The sequence below is a fragment of the Ostreococcus lucimarinus genome, chromosome 3 (assembly GCF_000092065.1).
Source record: "Ostreococcus lucimarinus CCE9901 chromosome 3, complete sequence".
Lineage (NCBI taxonomy): Eukaryota > Viridiplantae > Chlorophyta > Mamiellophyceae > Mamiellales > Bathycoccaceae > Ostreococcus > Ostreococcus sp. 'lucimarinus'.
Window position 1 is genome coordinate 65,698 of NC_009357.1, and position 18,621 is coordinate 84,318.

General features: G+C 60.9%; 12 protein-coding genes across 12 annotated transcripts; 7 read left to right on the forward strand and 5 right to left on the reverse strand.

Moving 5' to 3' along the window:
• Positions 1 to 2: 2 nt before the first annotated feature.
• Positions 3 to 886, forward strand: OSTLU_14430 (predicted protein; the record flags this gene model as incomplete). Its single annotated transcript, XM_001416508.1, has 2 exons — positions 3 to 776; positions 860 to 886. 2 exons carry the CDS (start codon positions 3 to 5, stop codon positions 884 to 886), a joined length of 801 nt encoding a protein of 266 aa, XP_001416545.1.
• A 493-nt stretch (positions 887 to 1,379) lies between these two features.
• On the reverse strand, positions 1,380 to 2,748 carry OSTLU_30364 (predicted protein; the record flags this gene model as incomplete). The annotated part of the gene is made up of 2 exons (XM_001416797.1): positions 1,380 to 2,591; positions 2,722 to 2,748. 2 exons carry the CDS (start codon positions 2,746 to 2,748, stop codon positions 1,380 to 1,382), a joined length of 1,239 nt encoding a protein of 412 aa, XP_001416834.1.
• Positions 2,749 to 3,011: 263 nt separating this feature from the next.
• Positions 3,012 to 3,830, forward strand: OSTLU_92362 (predicted protein; the record flags this gene model as incomplete). The annotated part of the gene is made up of 1 exon (XM_001416509.1): positions 3,012 to 3,830. The coding sequence occupies one exon, from the start codon at positions 3,012 to 3,014 to the stop codon at positions 3,828 to 3,830; it is 819 nt and encodes a 272-aa protein (XP_001416546.1).
• Positions 3,831 to 3,908: 78 nt separating this feature from the next.
• On the forward strand, positions 3,909 to 4,403 carry OSTLU_30366 (predicted protein; the record flags this gene model as incomplete). The annotated part of the gene is made up of 1 exon (XM_001416510.1): positions 3,909 to 4,403. One exon carries the CDS (start codon positions 3,909 to 3,911, stop codon positions 4,401 to 4,403), a length of 495 nt encoding a protein of 164 aa, XP_001416547.1.
• A 335-nt stretch (positions 4,404 to 4,738) lies between these two features.
• Positions 4,739 to 6,532, forward strand: OSTLU_30367 (predicted protein; the record flags this gene model as incomplete). Its single annotated transcript, XM_001416511.1, has 1 exon — positions 4,739 to 6,532. The coding sequence occupies one exon, from the start codon at positions 4,739 to 4,741 to the stop codon at positions 6,530 to 6,532; it is 1,794 nt and encodes a 597-aa protein (XP_001416548.1).
• A 74-nt stretch (positions 6,533 to 6,606) lies between these two features.
• Positions 6,607 to 8,448, reverse strand: OSTLU_14434 (predicted protein; the record flags this gene model as incomplete). The annotated part of the gene is given in 4 exon segments (XM_001416798.1): positions 6,607 to 6,761; positions 6,798 to 7,453; positions 7,640 to 7,725; positions 7,744 to 8,448. 4 exon segments carry the CDS (start codon positions 8,446 to 8,448, stop codon positions 6,607 to 6,609), a joined length of 1,602 nt encoding a protein of 533 aa, XP_001416835.1.
• Positions 8,449 to 8,552: 104 nt separating this feature from the next.
• On the forward strand, positions 8,553 to 9,136 carry OSTLU_9203 (predicted protein; the record flags this gene model as incomplete). Its single annotated transcript, XM_001416512.1, has 2 exons — positions 8,553 to 8,615; positions 8,915 to 9,136. Coding segments are annotated over 2 exons (285 nt in total), but the record flags the coding sequence as incomplete, so codon positions are not given.
• Positions 9,137 to 9,218: 82 nt separating this feature from the next.
• On the reverse strand, positions 9,219 to 10,157 carry OSTLU_30370 (predicted protein; the record flags this gene model as incomplete). Its single annotated transcript, XM_001416799.1, has 1 exon — positions 9,219 to 10,157. One exon carries the CDS (start codon positions 10,155 to 10,157, stop codon positions 9,219 to 9,221), a length of 939 nt encoding a protein of 312 aa, XP_001416836.1.
• Positions 10,158 to 10,715: 558 nt separating this feature from the next.
• On the forward strand, positions 10,716 to 12,437 carry OSTLU_33799 (BCCT family transporter: glycine betaine/carnitine/choline; the record flags this gene model as incomplete). The annotated part of the gene is made up of 3 exons (XM_001416513.1): positions 10,716 to 11,647; positions 11,753 to 12,044; positions 12,138 to 12,437. Coding segments are annotated over 3 exons (1,524 nt in total), but the record flags the coding sequence as incomplete, so codon positions are not given.
• A 604-nt stretch (positions 12,438 to 13,041) lies between these two features.
• Positions 13,042 to 14,974, reverse strand: OSTLU_30372 (predicted protein; the record flags this gene model as incomplete). Its single annotated transcript, XM_001416800.1, has 1 exon — positions 13,042 to 14,974. One exon carries the CDS (start codon positions 14,972 to 14,974, stop codon positions 13,049 to 13,051), a length of 1,926 nt encoding a protein of 641 aa, XP_001416837.1. The 3' UTR covers positions 13,042 to 13,048.
• A 70-nt stretch (positions 14,975 to 15,044) lies between these two features.
• OSTLU_24164 (predicted protein) lies at positions 15,045 to 17,060 on the reverse strand. Its single transcript, XM_001416801.1, has 2 exons — positions 15,269 to 17,060; positions 15,045 to 15,054 (listed from the first exon to the last, which is right to left on the reverse strand). The coding sequence occupies exon 1, from the start codon at positions 16,921 to 16,923 to the stop codon at positions 15,328 to 15,330; it is 1,596 nt and encodes a 531-aa protein (XP_001416838.1). The 5' UTR covers positions 16,924 to 17,060; the 3' UTR covers positions 15,045 to 15,054; positions 15,269 to 15,327.
• Positions 17,061 to 17,740: 680 nt separating this feature from the next.
• Positions 17,741 to 18,451, forward strand: OSTLU_6452 (ABC(ATP-binding) family transporter: cobalt ion; the record flags this gene model as incomplete). The annotated part of the gene is made up of 1 exon (XM_001416514.1): positions 17,741 to 18,451. A coding segment is annotated over one exon (711 nt), but the record flags the coding sequence as incomplete, so codon positions are not given.
• Between the last annotated feature and the right edge of the window lie 170 nt (positions 18,452 to 18,621).

Genomic DNA, 18,621 nt, shown 5'->3' on the forward strand with positions numbered 1-18,621 from the left:
AGATGGAGTGGACGGGGGCGATCGGGATATCGCTGCCGGGATTAGTGACGCGCGTGGAGGGCGAGAGAGGCGATGGGGCGAGAGGGACGATGGCGAGGACGGACATCGAACGCGCGGTGAAGCAGGCGACGGGGTGCGAGACGTCGATTTCGAGCGGCGCCGAGGCGTGCGGGGCGGCGGAACTGGCGTACGGTGCGGGCGTGGAACTTTCGGGCGGAGAGGCGAAGGGATTAGTGATGTTTTGCATGATCGGTGGGCGGTTCAGCACCAGTCTGTACGATGGAGGGAAGGTTGTGAAGAACTTTGCGGGCGAAAAGTTGAGCGACGGCGACGGCGACGTCTCGGGAATATCGACTTTACCCGACATCGGTGGCGCAAACGATACCGACGAGGCGTGGACGGCGTTTGGTGAACGCGTGCGCGAGTACTTGAGCGAGCTCGAGCGAAAGTATAAGCCGGACGTCATCATTCTCGGTGGTAAAGCTGGTCAAAATGCCGACAAAATTATGGACAAGTTGACCGCGCTTAACACGAAAGTCGTGCCGGGGACTCTGGGCTTCGTCGCCGGTGTCAAGGGTGCGGCGTTACTAGCGAAACAGCAAATTGGCTTGCGCGAAACGCTCGCGCAAGTGCGCGAAGCCGTAGGCGTCCAGACTGGCGTGAGCCCTCAATTCGTCTCGGATGAACAGTTGAAGAGCGTCTTCGACACATTCGACACGTCGAAGAACGGCGTTTTGGAACTCAATGAACTCGTCGACGCGACGCTCGCGCTCAACGTAAAAGTGAACGACGTGCAGTCGTTGATGGATTCCTTGGATTTGGACGCGAACGGTGTCGTCACTTTCGATGAATGGTGCAGGTGGTGGAAGAGCGAAGTGTCGACTGAAGCCGTCACGACTATTGTCTCGCAAGACGAGTGGCGCCGCGTGCTGAAAATGGAAAGCAAAAGACTCATTTGCCTCGAAGTCGGTTTTACGTTTTGCCGACCGTGCAAAGCGTTCGCGCGCAAGTATCATCAAATCTCCGAGCAATTCCCGAGCGTCAAGTTCGTCTACATGAATGGGAACGAAAACGGGAGTACTACGATTCTCGCGCGCGACGATCTCGGTGTGAAGTCGACGCCTTCCTTTTTCTTGTTTCGAGCGGGCGAAAAGTTGCATTTCCACTCCGGTGCGAAAGAAGAGCGCTTGCGCAACGCGATTAATCGCCACATGCGCGACGGAGAATGGCCAGCGTTGGCCGGACCTCGACCGCCTGTGATTTCAGAAGACGAGGAGTTGCGCGCAGCGGCGGCGGCGGAAGCGACTTGATTCGCATTCATTTTTTGTTTGTACGCATTTCAGCTATTTGTAGAACGCGGCAGCGTTGTAATCTAACGGCTAAGTTGACGTTCCCGCGTCCTTTTTATAATAAGTCGGCGCGTCGGCTTCGACGGCGGGCTTGCGCGTCGTGCGCTCTTGTAACGCTCGCACCGCGTCTTTGCCCGCTGCCGCCGCCGCTGTCGCCGCGGCCGTCGCTGCCGCCGTGGCTGCAGATGCGCGTTCTGCCGCCGCCGCCGTCGAAGCTGACGCGCTTTCCCAAATACCGCCCATGCTGAAATTCTTCAGCGTATCGCTCACTTGATGGCTCACGCTCTTCGCCTCGATCACGATTCGTCGCGGGCTTTGCGCTTCTTCCAAAGGTCCATCTTGCGCGCCACCTTTAGGCGGTGGCGGGCGCAAGTTCACCCCGTGCATGTCTTCGTCCGCGATCCCGAGCGCCTCTTTTCTCGCCAGTGCGATGCGTTCTGCTTCGCCGACGTCCATGGACTTTTCCGACTTGATTTCGTGCGGCTGGTTGAGAATTGCCCCCTTCGTCTGGTCCGCACGCGCGCGAACACCGTAAAGCGTGTACATTTTTCCGCTCGACGCGTCACGTTCGTCGCCATCAGCGTCCGCGTTGAAGAAATCGTCCAAATCGCTCGTCATCTTTGAGGACATGGTCGACGCGACGTCGAGCGACGAAGCGATGTCCTTCAGGGACTCATCCTTCGAGAGAACCGAGACGTCCTTACTCTTCTTCTTCGCCAAACTCGCGAGTTTCTTCTTAAGTTCTTGCTCGGCTGCGATTTCCTCCGTCGTCCTCGAACTCACTTGGTTCGTCATCGCGTCGTTCACCAACATGTCGTGCAACTGAAGCACGTGTGCGACTTCCTCCTGGAACGCCGCCTCTGCCTCCGCATCCTTCGCCTCTGCATCGTCTCGTCGTTTATACAACGCATCCAACTCGGCTCCGATCTCCGCTTCGAGTAACATCTCCTCCACCTCGGACAGCAGCTCCACCGTTCGGTTGAGCGACTCGCTCTGTTCCCAAACCTTCGCCGTCATCCCCGAAACTTCCGCGAGTTCGCGCTCGAGCGCCACCCACGACTCCTCTTGCTTCCGTATCGTCGATTCCAGCGTCGCGCTGTGCCGCAGCGCGATCCTCGCGCGCGCGTCCACGTGCGCGTGTCGCACGTCGTACGCCTCCATCGTTTCCTCCACCGCGCGCGCGTACGCCGCCAAACCTCCATCCACTCGCGTATCCTCCTGTCGCGTTCGACCGCAATCATCCTCTTCGTCAGTCCATCGAATCGGCGTCTCCGCGCGCGTCTCCGGTCGTCCCTCGTCCGCGCGAACACCAAACGCGCGTCGCCGCTCGTCGTCGTCGTCTCTCGTCCCATCGCTCGCGTCGTTCGCGCACCGTCTCCGCGCGCCTCGCGCGCAGCATCGTCTCCAACACGCCCTCGCGCACGCTCGTCGAGCGTTCGAGCGCGTCCCGCGCGTCCCGCGCGCCCCGTCCGATCGTCTCCGTCATCGCCTCGACCGCGGACGTCCCGGCGCTGTGCACGCGCGCGACCGTCTCGCTCTTCGCGATCGCGCTCGACGCGCGTCCGTACGCGTCGCGCAAGAACTCGTGCGTCGTCATCGCGCGTCCGCGACGCGTTCGTCGGCGCGCGGCGCTCTGCCGCCGCACTTCGCGACGCGACGACGATGCTGACGCGACGCGCGACGATTCATCCACCGCGCGTCGCGATCCGGTCGCGACGCGCGACGCGCGCGCGCGATGGACGGCGGCGCCGCGACGCGCGCGTCCGCGCGAGCGCGCGGATCACGCTCGTGCGCTGCGACGTCAAGGCGGAGGCGATGGATGATTTTCTGCGATTGACGGAGGAAAACGCGCGCGCGAGCGTTCGCGAGGCGGGGAACGTGCGCTTCGACGTGCTCCGGGACGAGAAGGATAGAAATTTAGTGACGCTGGTCGAGATATACGCCGACGACGCGTCGGCGGCGAAGCACAAGGAGACGAAGCATTACGAGACGTGGCGAGACGAAGTCGCGGATATGATGGCGGCGCCGCGGAGCGCGGAGACGTATCTGGCGATCGAACCGAACGACGACGCGTGGACGTACGCGAACGCCGTGACGTGGAACGAAGACGATGATCAGAGCGAGATGGTGAACGCGAGTTGCGTGCACGTGCACTGCGAATGCGCGGCGGGCGACGAGGCGGCGTTTGCCTCGGCGTGCGCGAAGAACGCGAGCGAATCCGCGTTAGAGGATGGGAATTTGCGCTTTGACGTGTTCCAGAGCGCCGAGAGCGCGCGAAAGTTTTTATTGGTTGAGGTGTACGACGGCGCGGCGAGCGCGGTGGCGCATAAATCGACGCCGCATTACGAGGCGTGGCGAGAGGAAGTCGCGAACATGATGGCCCGGCCTCGCCAGGCGCGCGCGTACGACGTCGTGTTTCCGCCCACGAAAATCAGTTGGCGCGGCGACGCGTGCGGCGACGCGTGCGACACGACGTGGTGACCCGAATTCCCGCCGCTAGACTGTAATCCATATCCAAATCCCGAATCCCGCGCGACGCGCCGCACTCCGCGACTCGCGATGCCGACCGCCGCCGACGCCGACGCCGAACCGCGCTTCGACGACGTCACGGGCGAAGCCCTCAACGTCGCCGCGCTCGAACTCCAGCGTCGCGCGACGCAGAACGACTACGTCGCCGCGCACGCACCGAGCGAAGATTCACCGTTACGTCGCGTCCCCGCCGTCGACGTCGCGCCTGGACGGCACAAGTACGTCCTCACGCAGCTCGCGATCGGCGACGAAGCCGCGCTCGTCGTTCGCGCGTACGCCGGATGCGCGTACCACGCGAATAATTTTGAGCTGTTGACGCGCGAGTTGGCGCGACTCGGCGTCGACGCGACCGGCCGCGTCGTCGGCGGCGGTCGATGCGAACGCGACGACGCGGCGAAGACGATCAAGGTGTACGGGTACAGTAAAACGTTCGGGCGCACGCCGGGGTGTAACGAACGCGCGTGCGCGATGATTCAAGAGGCGTTTACTGGATACCAGGCGACGTGGAGCGACGACGGGTACTGAGTTCGCGCGACGCGGAAGAGCGCCGACGTTTGATTTCGAGTTGTTCCGACGACGCGATCGTTCGACTGTTAGTTACGCTTTTATAGCCCCATCGATAGCGATTTCGCTCGACGTCGCGTCGTCGTCGACGCCGCGCGCGTGCGATTCGATTCGACGCGCGATGGTGCCCGCATTGGCATCGCGCGCCGAAGCGCGGCACACACCGACGCGCGCGATGCCCGCTCGCGCGCGCCGCTCGATCGAAACCTCTCGCGCGCGCGAACTCCTCCTCGCGATCGACGAATCGTTCGCGAGCCCCGAGGCCTTCGCGACCGCGCGCTTCGATCCTCGCGAAGATGCTGAATGGTAAAGGGCGTTCGCCGCGCGCGCGCGCGGCGCGAGCATTGACGACGTCGTCGCACGCGCGCAGGCTCCTCGTGAAGCGCGCGTTCAACAGACGCGCGTTGGAGACGCACCCAGACAAAGGAGGCGACGCGGACGCGTTCCAAGCGATGTACGAGGCGTTTCAAGAGCTCAAACAAGCGTTTCTCGATGGCTTCTCGGAATTCGCGAAGTGCATCGAATCGGCGCCGGCGAAGGCGAAGGCGAAGGCGAAGGCGAAACGAACGATGGTAGACGCGCCAGAACTCATGGGTAAGCGACGGACGATTCCACCGTACGAGTTCTTTCAAACCGCCGCTGAACGAGACATTCCGTTCTGGAAAATTGAGTTGGCGGCGTCGGGCAGAGCTCGCTGCACCGGCTCGCGCAAGTCCCTCGGCAGCGTCGGTCGCTGTCGAAACACCAATGAAGGATCGAAGGTGGATCAGCCGAGAAGCGTGGGTCCCGGTCCCGGTCCCGGTCCCGGGTCATCGAGAGCGCTCGTCGCCGACGTGTTCGGAATCATCAAGAAGAACGCTGTGCGCGTGGGCTTAATGGATCCAGAATCTGGCGCGTACTGCCGATTCGTTCATTTGCGATGTTGGCGTGTGCCTCAGGCGGTGTGGTACAATCTTCCGCAGTACCCCGACGATACGACTGAGTATAGCGTCGATGAGTTCAAAAGACGCTTGGTCGATATGGACGGCGTCGTCTTCGTCGGGTTGAACAAACTTTGCGATGAAGACATCACGCTCGTCGCCGAACACGCGATGAATCAGGAGGCGTGGGCGGCGTTCAATCAGAAGAAATATGTCGCCGCTCGAGCTGCTGGCCTTCCGTCATCGCGGGTTCAACTTCTTTCGAAAGACGAAATCAAAGTACTGCAGAAACTAATGTCGAAGGCGACGTCTTTAGTGCAAGAACCAGAGCAAGACGAACCGCTCGCCGCGGTGACGAAGCAGGAATCAAAACCGGAACCAAAACGAACGGACCACGATGAGTACGACGTCGTGACTGATGACGACGAACACGAAGATGGCTTGCAAGTGGCGCCGAATGTCGGCACCGCGATCGCCGTGCAGAAACCAAAAGAGGAGAAGCCACCACCGAAGATTTTGATTCCCGTCCCTGGCGAAAACGGCGCAATCGCCAACTCACTTCTTCGCGACAATTCCAAACCCATGACGTTCGTGCTGACGGGAATTTTTCCGGATCTCGGAGGCGATCGAATCGGTCTGATGCAAGGCAAAGACATGGCGGAAAAGCTGATTCAGCGGTTTGGAGGCGTCGTGCGGAGCGCGGTTTCAGGCGCAACTGATGTTTTGCTCGTCGGCGAAGAGCCAGGCGTTTCGAAACTATCAGCTGCGCGCACGAAAGCGAACTGCAAAGTTCTCAATCTCGAACACATCCTCGACATGATTCACGGGCGCTCCATTGAAGGGAAACGGTTGCAAATTGAAAGATTCAGCACAGGTTTTCATGGAAATTCGTTAGCGTACGATATGACGCGAGCCGAATTGGAAGAGCTACGGACGGGAGCCAAAGCGCTTCCTTCGACGATGAAAACAGAGGAGCCACAACTTCTACCATCGTCCAAGTCGACAACGCGTAAGCGCAAAGCTCTTCCTTTGTCCACGAAAGACGAAGCGCAAAAGAATTTGACGTTACCCGCACCTGATAAGCCGCCGCGAAATAAGAAGCCAAAACGCTCGCCGAAAGCGCCCGTGCGAAGCTCGCGTCGTCTCGCCGCACTGACGAACGCCGCGTGAGAAGTTCATCACATGATATGATTGCCTCGTTCGCTACGAATCAATGTGTAATTTACAAATGTCTCTCTATTTAGCTACCACGCATCAAAGTTGCCGAAACCGCCCGTCTTCGCCTTCTTCGGCGGCGGCGCGCTCGCAGCCGGCGCACTCGTGGATGCCGAGGCGACGTATTTTCCCACGCCATCGGATGCTTTAGCCGCTGGTAATGCCGAGGCGTCCTTCGCTAGCGCTGCCGCGGGATCACTCCACCACGACCCGCGCTGACCTTGACCGGTGCCATTCTTGACGTCTGCCGCCTTGGCTTTGGCTTCCGCTTCTGCGCGTTCCTTCTTGTCGTCTTCTTCGCGCAGTTCGTCGTATGGATTGGTGAAAATCGTGCATGAAGTGATTTTAATCGTCTTCAAAGGACGATCGGCGGCGTCGCATTCAACCTCTTCGATACGCGCGAGAGTTTCCATCCCGCCCACGACGCGTCCGAACACCGTGTGCTTGTTGTCCAAATGCGGCGCAGCATTGTACGTGATGAAAAATTGCGAACCATTCGTGTTCTTGCCGCTGTTTGCCATGCTCAACACGCCGCGTTCGTCGTGTCTATGAGGGTTGCCCTTGATTTCATCCGCAAACTTCTCGCCCCATATGCAGTGTCCGCCTCTTCCAGTGCCCGTGGGATCGCCACCCTGAAGCATGAATCTTTTAATGCTTCGGTGAAACTTGACTCCGTCGTAAAATCCCTTTTCTGCGAGCGTGATGAAATTTTCGCACGTTCTCGGCGTCTTGTCGCAATGCAGCTCGATGTTCAAATCACCAAAGTTTGTGTGTAATCGAACGTATCCCTTCTTCGTCGGATTGTACCACACGATTTCCTCGGCGCGATGGTTCTTTGTGTGCGCCTCCATCGTCGTCGACGTGAACCCCATCGCACTGTGCCCAGTCGTGCGCATGTCGTTCGTTTTCGTCTTAAGAGTTACGAGATACGGCGCCATTTCCGCCCGCCTTTTCGCCTTTTCCTTCTCCGTGCGTGTATCCAGGTCCACTCGTCCCGTCTCGTTTGTGTCCCAGGTGGAAGAACCGGGCTTGAACGTAATGTTATCCACCGGCGCCACGTACGCGGGTCCTCGCAGCAAGTGACTGTTGTCGACTGTGTCTGGCTTGGTTTCGATCCCGTGCTTCTTATTCTCCTCCGCATCTTTAGCCTTGGCGAGATTTAAAACCTCCTGCGCCTGCGCCGCCGCCGAACTCCCGCCTCGCGCGCCGATTTTTGCCGCCTCCTCGCTCCCGAGCGACGCCAACACACGACGCATGTCTTCGCTCACCTGCGTCTTGTTGATGCTTCCATCGTCTCCTTGTCCTTCTTTCCCCAATCCCTTCACGTCTAACCCGCGTTTCACGTGATCAAAGTTATCCAACGTTCGCGCCTTCAAATCCAACGGGTCCTGCAGCGTCACCACGTCGCTTCTCTTAAACGCCTCATCCGTCAACAAATCCTTCCAGTTCTTCGTCTTAAAGCACAACTCTTCGATCGCATCGGTGCAATACACGTTTCCAGTCGTCTTCACCGCGCATATCCGCGTCGCGTCCGTAAACGTCTTATTCAGCACCGGGCACTCGTACTCGCCGTCTTTATTCTTGTACCAATTCAACCGCACCAAATCCTTCACCGCCAGCGCCTCACCGCTCACGGGGTGCTTCTTATGTTTCATCACGTACGGCACCGCGTTCGAGATGTCCATCACCGTCCCATCCGGCGCGCACACCGCGTTTTTAAACGGCAGAAACGAGATTGCGCAGCAGTGAAACGGCAATCGTCGAAACGGCGCGTCCGCGCCGCGATCCCTCCCACCGCCGCCGCCCTCGGCCGCCCACTCGCTCGCGGTGACGTACCCTCGGTCCTTCTTCGCCGTCTTGTTCCGTCCCATCGTCGGCGCGTCGCGTTTTCACGCCGCTCGTCGCTCGCCGCCGCCGCACTCATCGACGACGACGACGTCGCGAGAATCGCGCGACGCGAGCCGCGATGGTGGGGCTCGGCAAGGGCGTCGGCGTGCCGGTGAAGCTGCTGCACGAGAGCGAGGGACACGTCGTGACGGTGCGTTCGCTCGACGTCGATGCGCGACGACGACGTTCGATGCGCGATTGCGCGATGTTTTCGAGGAATGCGCGCGCGCGCGACGCGCGACGGCGACGCGCGCGACGCCGCGACGCGCGGGCGGCGTCGATCGACGCGCGCGCGGGCGAGACGCGCGAACGACGCGCGAGAAGCGCGCGCGGGCGAGGATCGCGAGGGGGAGGAATCAACCCTAACGCCTCGAACGCGCGCGAAGGACGGTTTCGCGAAGACGAGGAAAGCGACTGACGACGACGCGCGGTTCGCGAACGATGACGCAGGTGGAGCTTAAGACTGGGGAAACGTACCGAGGGCAGCTCGTGGAGAGCGAGGATAATTGGAATTGTCAAATGACGGATGTCACGCACGTCGGTCGCGACGGGAAGGAGAGTAAGATGGAACACGTGTACATTCGTGGGTCGAAAGTGCGAATGATGGTGATTCCGGACATGCTGAAGCACGCGCCGATGTTCAAGAGAATCGATCCGAAGTTTGATCCGAAGGGCGGGAAGAAGTAGGCGATGCGGCGGCGTTTGTTTTTAATAAAGAATTCCGTGTACAAGACGAGACGCGCGGCGAGCCGCGCTATTTGCCAAATCTTTGCGCAGTCTTCGCGTACTTGTCTATGACTCGCGCGAGATCGCGACGACTAAATCTATCTAATGATTCCTCGTGGAACAACTCCGCGGCGTGCAGTTGCCACGGTGGGTAGCCCTGAAGATGAAACGTCGCGCCGAAGACGACGGCGACGTCGGCGGGCGGAAGGAAAGTCCCTCGCTCGCGCATCCAACGCTCCAAACGCACGACGTCGGGTTTATATTTGAACTTTGCCCACTCCACGCCGTCACCATCCCGCGCGCTCGCGATGGCACCCTCGAGCGAATCGTCGCCTTCATCTAATTCCGCGTGTCTCGCCGCGTCCAGCAGCGCCGCGCACGCGTCCCTCGGTCCCAACGCGTCGACATCGATCGACGCCTCCCCGCGCCCCGCGCTCGCCCCACGCGCGCACTCTCGAATCTTACCACCGTCATCGGCGTCCACGACGCGCAAGACGTACCCCACGCCCTCGCGATCTCGCCTCGAGGTCTCCAGCGCCTCGCGCAGCGCCTCGATTCCGCGCGTCGTCGTCGCGCGTCCGCCGCCATCGTACACGCTCACGCGTTCCACCCCACACCGCGCGCACCACCGCGCGACGTTCACCGCGCGTTCGACGAACCTCTCCAGATCGCCGTCTCCCTCTCCACACGTCGCGATCACGCTCAGCGTCCTCGGCGGTCGTCTCGGCGCGTCGCCGCCCAACCCTTCGTATCCGCCCACCCTTCGTCGCAGCTCCGCGTTCATCGCGCGCATCGCGTGCCGCAGCCCTCGCCGCGGTTCGAATCGTTCGCATCCCAGCGCGCGAAACGTCGCGTCGACGACGCGTCGCGCCCACGCGCGCGCGACGAAGAACCAGTGCGTGCACGCGAGCAACCACTCGTGCGCCGCGCGCGTCGCCGCGCGCGCCTCGCTCGCGCGCGCGCGCATGCGTCGTCGCGTCGCGCGTCGTCGCGCGTCGCGCGTCGTCGCGCTCGCGGCGCGCGCCGCGCGAGGCGCGTTCTGACGCCGTCGATGCGTCGACGCGTCAAAAAAGTGCCATCGAACGAATCGTCGCGCCAGACCGACGCGCGCCGGCATGTTCGGCGACGCGGTCGCGGTGAGCGGCGCGATCGATCCGACCGCGACGATCGGCGCGCGCGCGGCGCGGGCGAACGCGCGAGACGGGACGGAAGGGACAAAACTTGAGCTCCCGCGATTGGATGATTTTCGCGACGAAGAGAGCGCGCGGCGGTTCACGCGCGCGAACCGATGGTTGAGCGTGGACTTGCTGGCGTTTCCGGTGCGTGGGCGCTCGGCGGTGCGACGTCGCGCGCGAACGAAGGCGAAAGAGGTGGACGAAGGAAGGAAGACGACGGATGGATGGATGCAATCGGCAATCGAGGTTGTTACAGAGCGCGAAGAAGGGGGGGACGAGCGCGAGAACGACGACTGACGAAACGGTGCGCGACGCGATAGGTGGTGCGAATAAATTGGGTGGTGGCGCTCATGGCGACGACGACGCTGTGGGGATTCACGATCGGCGTGTTGTCTCGTGAAGAGGCGGCGGAGGAATTTTTCGGCAAGGCGACGCTTTGGATTTCCAACAACTTTACGTGGTTTTACACCTTGACGCAGAACGCGTGGATTTTCGTGGTGATTTTCGTGCTGTTTCGGAAAAGGTACGCAAACATCAAGCTCGGACAGCCGGATGATAGGCCTGATTATTCCGATCTCGTGTGGTTCACGTTGATTTTCACCACGGGGCTCGGGACGGGGATATTTTACTTTGGAGTGAGCGAGCCGATGTACTACTATCGTGATGATTCCAAACTTTTAGGAACAGCAACCAACTATATAGCGAAGATCCCGTTCATGAACGATGATCAAAGGGCGAACATGGCGATGTTTGTCACTTTTTTGCATTGGGGTTTGCACGGTTGGGCGACGTACATCTTGGTCGCGCTGACGCTCGGCGTCGTGCATTACCGACTGGGCAGGCCGCTGACGCTTCGCAGTGCGTTTTATCCCATCGTAGGCGATTACGTCAACGGGCTGTTCGGCGACTTGATTGACTCGATGTCCATCGCTTGTACGACGTTTGGGTTGTGCACGTCGCTCGGTTTGGGGGCGAGCAGTATCAATACCATCTTGCACCGCATGAGCGCTTCGATTCCTGACGACGACGACAACACGAAGTCGGCCATCATTTGGGGCATCACCGCGCTCACTACGGGTGCACTCGTAAGCGGGCTCCACCGCGGGGTTATCACTTTCGCCATTGTCGCCTTCTCAATTCTACTTGCGCTGATTATGATTTTGTTCATGCTTGACAACACGTGGTACCTTGCAAATTCGTTTACGCAGCAAATCGGAACATACTTGCAGTACGTGATTCTCGGCGGATTCGACAATGACGCCATAGCGCAGCTGAACATAGAGTTTACGCAGAACGACACGCACTTGTGGGGTGCGCAAGGGATAAAACAATTAGTGGAAACGGCCTTGAACAAGACGCTTGCCGATCCGACGACGTATTACTCGAGCTCGCCGACTTCGTTCATGGATACGTGGACGGTATTTTACTGGGCTTGGTGGATCACTTGGGCGCCGTTCGTAGGAATGTTTTACGCTAAAATTTCACGTGGTCGCACCATAAGATCGCTTATTCTGGTCGGTATGTTTGCGCCGATGTTTTTGGGTTTCTTTGCTATTTCCGTCCTCGGATCGCTTGGTATTCGAATGCAACGCATCGCGGAATTGGCGCTCGGCGCTGCACCAGATTGGCAGAAAGGAGTTGTGAACTGCGGTGCCCTCGGGTATTTAGAAAACACACCCGTGAGTGCGGACGCAAAAAAGTTGGCCTCGGAGCTCGGAGTCTACGCCTTGGCGTGTCGAAAATCGACGGATAGAATTTTGGACATTCTTGAGCCTTACAAAAACTTGACGACGCTTTTACAAACCTTAGTTCTTTTGGGTGTGATTTTGTTCTTCGTCACCTCTGCGGATGCGGGCGCGTTCGTGGACGACAAAATCGCCGCGAACGGCATGGAAAATCCTCCTGTTCTTCAAAAGGTGTGGTGGAGCATCACGCAAGGCGCCACCGCGCAGGCGTTGCTAAGCTCCACTAAAAACGGTTTGTCCACGCTTCAATCGGTGAGCATTTGTGCCGCTCTGCCGTACACGTTCGCGCTGAATTACATGTGTGTAGCACTCTTTCGCGCTATGGACGAAACGAATGAGGATCCAACATACATGAAAATGCGGAAAGGTTTCAGCACATCCATCGTCGACGTGTTTGAGAATTTCCACAAGGCTGACGGAACGATGGCGACGAAACAAGCGTCGACAAAGGATCGCTTGCTGTTACTATTGCGCACAATTTTAAATCCGAGAAGGTCCTTAACGACGGCGGGCTTGGAACTCTTCAAGCCTCTCAGGCTGAGCGTGTTAAGTTTCGGTTACGGGCTGGTGCATCTTTTGTGGATCTTGCTCCTCGCGTTGTCGCCGTTGGACAAAGGCACGCACACGTTGGCGTGGTTGATGTACTTGATTTTCACATCAATCACGGCGGCCGTGCGTTATAATCTTAGGAAAAAGTGGTACATCATCGGTAACTTGATGGATGACTTTTTCGTGTGCTTTTTCTTTTATCCATTCGCGTTGGCGCAAATGCAGCTAGAGGTCGAGAGTCACACGGGACGCGCCGTCGAGCACGGAAGAGCCAACTTTGTTCCGGCAAACACGATGAAAGCCGCCGACGACTAGTCATCGTGCAGCGCCACTTTGTAAAATTATGCTGCAAACAAATAATATGTGTAACTACATCGTTCCGGTACAATTTAAGCAGCGACGGAGACCCGACGCGACGACCTGCTTGGCGTTCGAGACGGGGTCTTTTTCGGCGTACGAGACGGGGTCTTTTTCGGCGTTCGAGACGGGCTCTTTTTCGGCGTTCGCGATGTCGCCGACTTGTTAGATATCTTTCGCGCGGGAGTTCGCGCACGCGCCGCAACTTTCGCCTTGACGTCCGCCGAACTTCCCCAGTTGGCGGCGTAAATGTCGTTGAACTGTTCCTGGCACATGTGCACGAAATACATCGCGCAGTGCACTGGAATGGCGTACGGCAGCGCGGCGCGGAAACCCGCCATTTTGTGGAAACCCAGAAGTCCGACCATACTGCCAATGATCATCGGATGCGGCACCACGTTGTAAGGGAACCCGTGCACGAAGTTGGGTTTGACTTTTCCGAGTTCGACGCCAAAGTACGTCTGGTCGATGCCCAGCGCCACCGTGGCGGCGGTGCTCAGACCGTATCCACACACGATCATCGCGATGGAGACGATGTCAAACTCGAAATGCTTCAGGTACGTCAGCCCGAGATGGGTCAAAGCCAGCGATTTCCAAAACATCACGTTGCGCTTGAACATCCCAAAGTTGATTCCCTCGCGCACGTGATAGGTGGCGATGTACATGCAATAGTGCGTGTACGACGTGACGGCGAAGAAAAAATACGGGTGAATGTACTTGCCCGCGGCGTAAATCGCAGCAACGCTTGCGATGTTATTGATGCCAGCGTATTTGGATACGAGAAATGCACCATTAGTGACGGCGAGGACCATGAACGCCATAAATCTCCAGAAACCAGTCGGCTTGATGGTGTTCAAAAACAGCTTGCGCGCGACGGTGTTGTACATCACGGACAAGTGTAACAGCGCCTCGCCGAACGGTCCAAAGCACTTGGGATAGACGCAGTAATGTAACTTCATGGTAATGCGTCGATCGGGATTCGCCACCGGTCGATCAGCGATGACGTGGATCTCGCGATGGAAATCAAAGCCGACGACGTCGCCGTCGGATAAGCACCCGCCGCTTCCTTCTTGGGTGAAAATAGTTTCAACCTTGACGTTTTCATTCACCGCGAGCATGCAGCGGTACAAGAAGCAGAACGGATACACCGCCCACGGGCCATCGATGTGTTCCATGTAAAATACCGTGTCGGAATTATTGTTGTGATGGGACGAGGCGACGTAAATCTCATTCATCCCGTACACGGGTTTGACGACCCACGCGTCCGGGCGGAAGCGCTCGGCAAACATCTTCTCCACCGGCGCCGAGTGCGCGATGTGCGTGAACGCGTCTTTCTCCTTCGGAGCCAATCGCGTGTGCCACCAGTGCGCGGTGCAACTGCGATCCGGGTCCTCCTCGGTGACGAAGCGTTCGATGGTTTTCATCGCCGCCCGATCCTCCGCACTCGTCAGCTTTCCCCGCACCACGTAATTATGCGCCACGATCCACGACAAGAAGCTCTCGTCCATGTGCATCACCGCGTCCAGGCACAGCGGCAGCAAATAAAACGTGTGTTCGACGAGCAGCGCCGGCCAATTCGTAAACTTCATGTACGACGCCTGATACGTCTTCTCCCCCGTCGCCGCGTGCGCCGCCTCCTGCCCCGCGTACGCCGCCGCGAACACCCCCATCATCCCCCACATCGTCATCCCGCTCGCGCACATCGCCCCCGCCGCGCGCGCGATCATCGCCCACGCCACCGTCGTCGCCACTTTCACTCCCTCGCCCGCGTTCGTCGCCATCGTCGCCGCCGCGTACGCCCAAAACGCGCCTCGCGCGCTCGCCGCGCCCCATCGCGTCTCCAGCATCGCCATCGCGCTCGCCATCGCCACCGGCGTCGTCACCAGGTGCAGCGCGACGTTGAACGAGTTCGAGTGGTACCTTCGGAACTCCGTCGCCGTCGCCGCGAACGTCTTCATGGCGTCTTCGCGTTCGCGTTCGCGTTCGCGAGCGATCGTTTTCGCGCGATGAATATTCCAGTCGCGTCGACGCGCGCGCGGATCCAGCGCGCGCGCGAGCGCTCGCGGCGCGGCGTCGCGCGGTCGGCGTTCGCTCGCCGTTCGCTCGGCGTTCGCTCGCGCGTCGCGGAGTGGCGAAAAACGCGACGCGATTCGGATCGAAAAATCGCATCGTGACGTGGTCGAGCGCGGGGCGACGACGCGTCGGAGCCGAGGCGCGCGGATGATTGATTACAAGCGAACGCGCGCGCGCGAACGCGACGGCGCGCGCGTCGAAGCGTCGCACGCGCGCGCGTCGAACGATGGACGCGCGTCTACATCTTTTTATCAGCCTTGCTGGCTTTTAAAAAGTCGTCGTACGCGCGCTGGAGCGCGGCGCGATCGTCGAGGGTGGCGACGTCGGCGTCGGCGGGATCGGCGGTGGAGACGTCGGCCTCGGCGACGCGCTCGGCGCGCTTGGCGACTTCTTCACTGACGACGTCGATGTCGATGGCGGCGGCCCAGCGGTCTTTTTGTTTGAGCTTGTCGGACTCGAGACGAGCGCGGCGCTCGGCGCGACGGCGAGCGCGCTTGCGGCGCGACGCGCGGACGCCGACGGACAACACCGAGGCGAGGGCGAGTGAGGTGACGAAACCCGCGGTGGCGTACCCACCGGCGTCGAACGCGCCGGGGAGTCTGGGCATCTGCCAAGACACGGATTGCGACGCCGACGTCGCGCCGCGCTTGGCGGATTTCGCCGGTTTCTTCGCCGCCGGTTTCGCCTTGACCACCGCCTTGGTCTTCGTCTTCTCCACAACCTTTTTGCTCGGTTTCGCGACGACGACTGGCTTTTTCGGCGCCGGTTTTGCGACTTCCTTCTTCGGCGCGACGACCGCCTTCTTCACCGGCTTCGGCGCCGCCTTTGCCTTTGGTCTCGAAGTCGTTTCGCCGCGCCAAAAAAATCTCCGAACGCCGCGCGCGCCGTCGATGACGCCACCGAGCGCGTTGTCGAGCGAATCCGCCGTGCGATACTTTAAGTCATCAATGAATTCCGCGCGCTGCTGCGCCTTCAATTCCTTCACGCGCGCCACTTCTTGTGCCTTCAACTCCTTTTCCCGAGCGACTATTTGCGCCTCTCTCGCTCGCTCGAGAGCCTTGGCCTCTTTCGCGGCGTCATCTTTAATCTTTTTCGCCGCCTCCGCGAGCTTCCGCTGGTTCTCTTGCGCGATTTTCTCGGTTTCCGCCGCGCGAGCTTCCAAGGCTTTGCGTTTCGCCGCCAGCGCGCGTTCACGCGCCTCTTCTAACTCTCGCGCAGCCTCTTCCCGCTGCCTGGCCTGTTCTCTCGCCCGCTTCTCGGCGATTTCTCGCGCCTGCTCTTGTGCGCGCGCCCGCGCGCGAGCTTGTTCTTGAGCTCGCTTTTCCTCGCGCACGACTTCCTCTTCCGCTCTCTTGAGCGCGCGCGCCTGCTCCTTGACGCGTTCGCGCTCTCGCGCCGCGACTTCCTCTTCGACGCGTCGCTCGCGTTCGAGCGCCGCGCGCAACTGCGCCTCCGCCTCCGCCGCGCGCGCTTGCTCTCTCTTTAATCGCGTCAACTCCGCGATCCGATCGCGTCGCTCGATGCGTCGAGCTTCGATGACGCTATAAAGCTTATCTGCCGCTTCGTTCCGCACCGGTTGCCACCCGACGGGTCGGCGTTCCGCCACGTATCTGCGAAACGTCGGCGCGGCGTTCGCGACGGCTGTCTTGGACGACTGCTCACTCGCCGCCTTCTTCGCCGCGATCTCAGCGGCTTGCTTCGCTTCCGCGCGCTCGCGCTCGGCTTTCTCGCGCTCCGCTTGCAATCGCTCTTTATCCGCCTTCACGCGAATTTCCGCCGCCAGCTTCGCGTCGATGCGCTCGTCGTGCACCTCGGCGACTTCCACGCGCATCATCGGATTAAACCCCGCACCGCTCGCCGTCGACGCCTCGCCGCTCGCCGTCTTCGCTCGTCGAGGCGCGACCGTCGCGGAGTCCGCGCTCTCTTCCCCCCCAGCCCTCGTCCCCGCGCTCGCCGTCGCGTCGCGCGTCGCCGTCGACTTATCCCTCCGCGCGCGTCGCCCCCCCTCGCCTCGTCTCTCTCGTTTCCCATCCTTCACGCGCTTCGCGTACGCGCACCACGCCAAAAACACCCCGAGCGTCACGATTTCCCGCTGCGTCGCGCCGTTCCCGCGTTTACTCGCGCTCGCCGTCGTCGCCCCGCGTCTCGTCGTCTTCGCCGTCGTCGTCGTCGCCGCGATCTTCCCTCCCTCCACTCGCACCGCGCCTCGTCCGCGTCTCGCGCGCGTCCCGCCCTCCGCGCGCGCCGTCGCGACGTTCGCGGCCGTCACCGCGCGCATCGCGGCCCCTCCGCCGCCCCCCGCGCCCGTCGACCGCGATCTACGCCGAAATCAGGCGTCGCCGATGAATCGATTCGAGATCGTCGCGCGTCGCGATTGCGTCGCGCTTTCGCGTCCCGCGACGCCCGCGTCGTCGTCGCGATTGCGTCGCGAATGCTTCTCGCGCGCGCGCGCGCTCGCGCGTCGTCGGACGCCGTCGACGCGTCGCGCGCGTCGCGAATGCGTCGCGGATTGACGCCGAGCGAATTAACGTTCGCGCGCGCGACGCGTCGCGATTGAATCGCCACCGCGCCGCGCGCGACGCGCCTCGATGCGCGCCGACGCGCATCAAGGCGCGCGAAAATTCGCACCGTCGACGCGTCGCGCGTCTCGGCGCGGACGCGCGTCGACGCGTCCGCGAGCGTCGCGCGATGCGCCGCCGTTCGTCGACGCGCGCGCGGTGAGCTACGCGCCCGCGGGCGCCGGCGCGCCGGTGCTGCGCGACGTCGCGCTCGCGCTCCCGCGACGAGGGCTGACGCTGATCGTCGGACGGTCGGGCACGGGGAAGAGCACGCTGCTGACGCTGATCGCGGGGCTGAGCGAACCGACGACGGGGCGGGTGACGCTGGGCGGCGACGGCGCGGAGGACGCGCGGGCGACGACGGCGGCGGACCGACTGGCGAAGGTGGGGATCGTGTTTCAGTTTCCGGAGCGACACTTCTTGGGGAAGACGGTGCTGCAGGAGCTGACGTTCGGGTGGCCGACGTCGGCGAACGCGTTCGCGAGACGAAGGGCGCTGGCGTACAGGATGCACGACGCGCTGCACGCGGTGGGGATGGAGGGCGTGCCGCTGGACACGGAGGTGCGGACGCTGAGCGGGGGGTATAAGCGACGGTTGGCGCTCGCGATACAACTCGTGCGCGATCCCGCGGTGCTGTGCCTGGATGAACCGCTGGCGGGGTTGGATTGGAGCACGCGCGCGGAGGTGACGGCGCTGCTCGACGACTTGAAGCGCGACAGAGCGGTGGTGGTGGTGTCGCACGACGTGGAGGAGATTCAACCGATCACCGATCGTGCGTTTAGAATGGAGCAGATGGGTAAGCTCACGGACGTCAGCGCCGAGCTCGCGGGGGCGAGAGCGAACGCGTTCGGGCGCGCCGAGGAATCGTTTCCGGCGTTTGATTGAATCGTAGCGACGAATAGACGAGATTGTAGAAATTGTGATGCGGTACCGCGCGAAACTGTTAGAACGAACGAACGAACGAACGAACGAAC

What these genes read in the sequence shown, in the direction of transcription:
- OSTLU_24164 (XM_001416801.1), bottom strand. Translation starts at nt 16,923, where the DNA reads ATGATGCGCGTGGAAGTCGCCGAGGTGCACGACGAGCGCATCGACGCG.